This window comes from Gekko japonicus, unplaced genomic scaffold (genome assembly GCF_001447785.1).
Source record: "Gekko japonicus isolate JY-2015 unplaced genomic scaffold, Gekko_japonicus_V1.1 scaffold58, whole genome shotgun sequence".
Classification (NCBI taxonomy): Eukaryota; Metazoa; Chordata; class Lepidosauria; order Squamata; family Gekkonidae; genus Gekko; species Gekko japonicus.
This window is the reverse complement of record NW_015162475.1, coordinates 1,999,718-2,003,225: the sequence shown is the minus strand read 5'-3', so window position 1 is coordinate 2,003,225 and position 3,508 is coordinate 1,999,718. Positions and strand designations below refer to the sequence as shown.

The 3,508-nt window shown below is 48.7% G+C and overlaps 1 protein-coding gene across 1 annotated transcript in view; it reads left to right on the top strand.

The window, feature by feature from the left end:
* Positions 1-1,453: 1,453 nt before the first annotated feature.
* Positions 1,454-3,508, top strand: part of ITGA9 (integrin subunit alpha 9) — a 296,748-nt gene continuing 294,693 nt past the window's right edge. Inside the window, exon 1 of the mRNA XM_015405733.1 lies at positions 1,454-1,598. Within this exon, the coding sequence (XP_015261219.1) occupies positions 1,454-1,598 (145 nt within the window). The remainder of the gene's footprint in view (positions 1,599-3,508) is intronic.

Sequence of the window (3,508 nt, the reverse complement as noted above, 5' to 3'; positions counted from 1 at the left end):
ATCGGCTTTAGGTAGAATGCAAAGGCTTTAAATATGTTTTAAGACTTTTTTGATGAGGCCAATCATGCAAAAAAGCATTGGCCTTATTAACTTTAACAAGCTTGATGATCTTACTTCACAAAAACAATAGTCAAACGACAGTGGACTATCCCTTCAGTGGACCTTAATGGTTCTGGTCAGGGGTTGAAGGAGAGAACTCCACCTCTTGGCTGCAGGGGTGTGTGTGTGAGAGAAAGGAAACTGCAGTTTTAGCTACTGGAAGAGACCAAGAGGGAGAAGCTGATGGTTTCTGCTGGAGCTGATTGGAGCACGTTGGGGGTTCAGAATCTCTCTCTCTGATTTGGTGTAGTGGCTGTCCTGTAGGAGTGCCTCTGTGCCTCCACTTGTCCTCTGTAAATAAAGCAAATATTACAAAACCCCATAGTTCTCCATTACTCTGTCTTCCAACAGGAACCAATCCAGGTAAGCACTAGCCTCCGGAACGTCTCATCACTTGGAGAATCGTTGAGCACATAACTCTGCTGTGAATCCACCATTCATTCAGGGCAGAAGAACTATATTTATCAGGAACCATGGAGCTTTTGCTAAAAATTGGTAGCCTTGCATCAGTTCTCCTCCATAATGTGTAATACGACCGTACCTCATATTGGCACACAATTATGTAGTGTGTTTTCCTGCATCTGTTCCGTCCCATTGACTGCCGCTGGCAGGGGCAAGGCAATGCTCATCCTAGTGAACCCTGGATGTATGGTGAATTCTGTTATGCATTGTGGAGGCGAAAGGGGGACCTCTACTCAGGACTGCTGTTTTTGGCAGCAGCTCTGTAGTTTTGTGTATATAGTTCTGCCTTTAATAACAGACAAAATATACCAGTTTTGGTCTGCCAAATATATGTATAGTTGCTTCTTGTTGGTGCTCATTATCTCCTTCAAATAATTAAATGAATCATTTAAATGAACTCATGCAGAGGTCATTTCGGGGGGGATCGCGGGGGATCGCAGTTCCCCCGGGTGAGGTACGGTGGGCGGGGCACATGACGAAGCCCCGCCCCCTGCTTCCGACCGCCCCGCTTCCGGCCCTCAGGCCTTCGCGGGGCTTCCTTGCACTCCCGCCGGCCTTGCAGGTCCACCACCGGGCCCCTCATGGGGCTCGGCAGTGGAGCTGCAAGGCCAGCGGCGGTGGCCGGGACCATTGGGGGCGGGATGTGTGACCTTATGACACACTTCCGGTGATGTCAGGGTGTGTGGCATATGCTAATGAGTTCCCCTAGCTCTTTTTCTATGAAATGACCCCTGAACTCATGGGTTTAAATGCCTTGACATCATGAATGGGGACATCCAGTCTGGCTGATAGGTTCCCAAAGCTAGTGGGAAAACATGGCTTGTCAGGGGAAGGGCTGTCCATTGGACATTTTTGTTTTTGTTGGTTCTCGTGATATTAATGGAACCTTGCAATGCTCTTGATTTCCAGGGTCTTGGTTGGGGCCCCCAAAGCAGATTCCAAATACAGTGCCTCTGTTAAGTCCCCAGGAGCTGTGTTTAAATGTCGTGTTCACACCAACCCAGAAAGGCGATGCACAGAACTGGATATGGGCCGAGGTATGTATCTATACACGCTTTTTCTGTTATAAACTTTGAAAGCAAAGTCTCTTGTTACCGCGTGTTCTAGAGCTTTCATGCGTGGGAAACATCTAGTGACCCCACTTTGGCTTTGTGTTGAAATTGGTGTATAAGACCAGCTATGATATGGCATGAGGGGATCTCTTGCTGATTTCTAGACCCACCTACTCTGGGGCTTTGGACTTGAAGATTCTGGTGGTCCCCTGAGTCCCTTGAAGAGGCAGCTGGAAAATTCCAGTAATCAATGGGAGGGTCTCTGGCCAGTTTGGCAGGGAGATGCAGGAATGCTGTCAGCCATCTGGGGAGCTGAAAGTTACCCTGTAAGAACATAAAAAGGGGCAGAACTCCAAGACTGGAGTGCAGTTGGGCTGTGTCAGTTGCCCAAAGATGGCCAACGTCCACAGACATCACCAGCAGCCCATATCCGAGCAGGCTGGCAATTGCCAAGACTGGCAAGAGGAGGTGATCTAACAGTGCCAGAGAAAAGAGGGAATGGGACTTCATGAAGCTCCTGGATGGTGTCTAAACCCCAGCAGCTCAGGACCAAGGAGGACTCCATGGCCGGTCCAGAACAAGTGGGCAGGAGCATGCAGGAGGGAAGAGGAGGTTGCCTGGGATGATAAACTCCCTCCCTTCCGAGGCTGAAGGTGAGCCAGTAAACCTGCTGCAGCTGACCTCAATCCTCCCATTGTACAGAAGATGTCATGAAGTTGTTCAGGGTGGTGGGAACCAGGGAGGATTGTGGGGCACTCCAGAGGGATCTGTCGAGGATGGGCGAGTGGGGGTCAGCGTGGCAAATGGGGTTCAATGTGGCCAAGTGCAAAGTGATGCACCTTGAAGCCAAAAATCCTAAGTATAAATACATGTTGATGGGGTCCGAACTAACAAAGACTGACCAAGAGAGGGATATTGGAGTCATAGTAAACAGGGCTTTTTTTGTAGAAAAAGCCCAGCAGGAACTCATTAGCATAATAGGCCACACCCAACAGCAGAAATACATTAGCATATTAGGCCACACACCCCATGTCTTCCCTTGGCTTGTCTGGGCATCCCGCGGCTGTGGGGAGCCCAGGCAAGCCAACCCTTGGACAGGCCGGGGAAGGCACGGAGAGGCATTTAATCCTTCCAGGGACCCCCTGGCCTGCTGGCCTTGGAGTTGTCTGGGTGTGTGTCACTCTCCGGGCCTTCCCTCTATAGCCTCCCACACAGAGGTTTTGGCTGTAGTGGGTGTGGCCAACTCTGAAGCCAGCCAGAACTCTGTTCCTGTGCGTTCCTGCCCAAAAATAGCCCTGATAGTAAATAACTCAATAAAAATGTCGAGACAGTGTGCAACTGCAATAAAAAAAGGCCAACACTATGCTGGGGATTATTAGGAAGGGGATTGAAAACAAATCAGCCAGTATCATAATGCCCCTGTATAAATCAATGGTGCAACCTCATTTTGAGTACTGTGTACAGTACTGGTCACCACACCTCAAAAAGGATATTATAGCATTGGAAAAAGTGCAGAAAAGGGCAACTAGAATGATAAAAGGGTTGGAACACTTTCCCTATGAAGAAAGGTTAAAACGCTTGGTGCTCTTTACCTTGGAGAAACGACGGCTGAGGAGTGACATGATTGAGGTTTATAAGATTATGCATGGGATAGAGCAGGTAGAGAAAGAAGTACTTTTCTCCCTTTCTCACAATACAAGAACGCGTGGGCACTCAATGAAATTGCTGAGCAGTTGGGTTAGAACGGATAAAAGGAAGTACTTCTTCACCCAAAGAATGATTAACACATGGAATTCACTGCCACAGGAGGTGGTGGCAGCTACAAGCACGGACAGCTTCAAGAGGGAATTAGATAAGCATATGGAGCAGAGGTCCATCAGTGGCTATTAGCCACA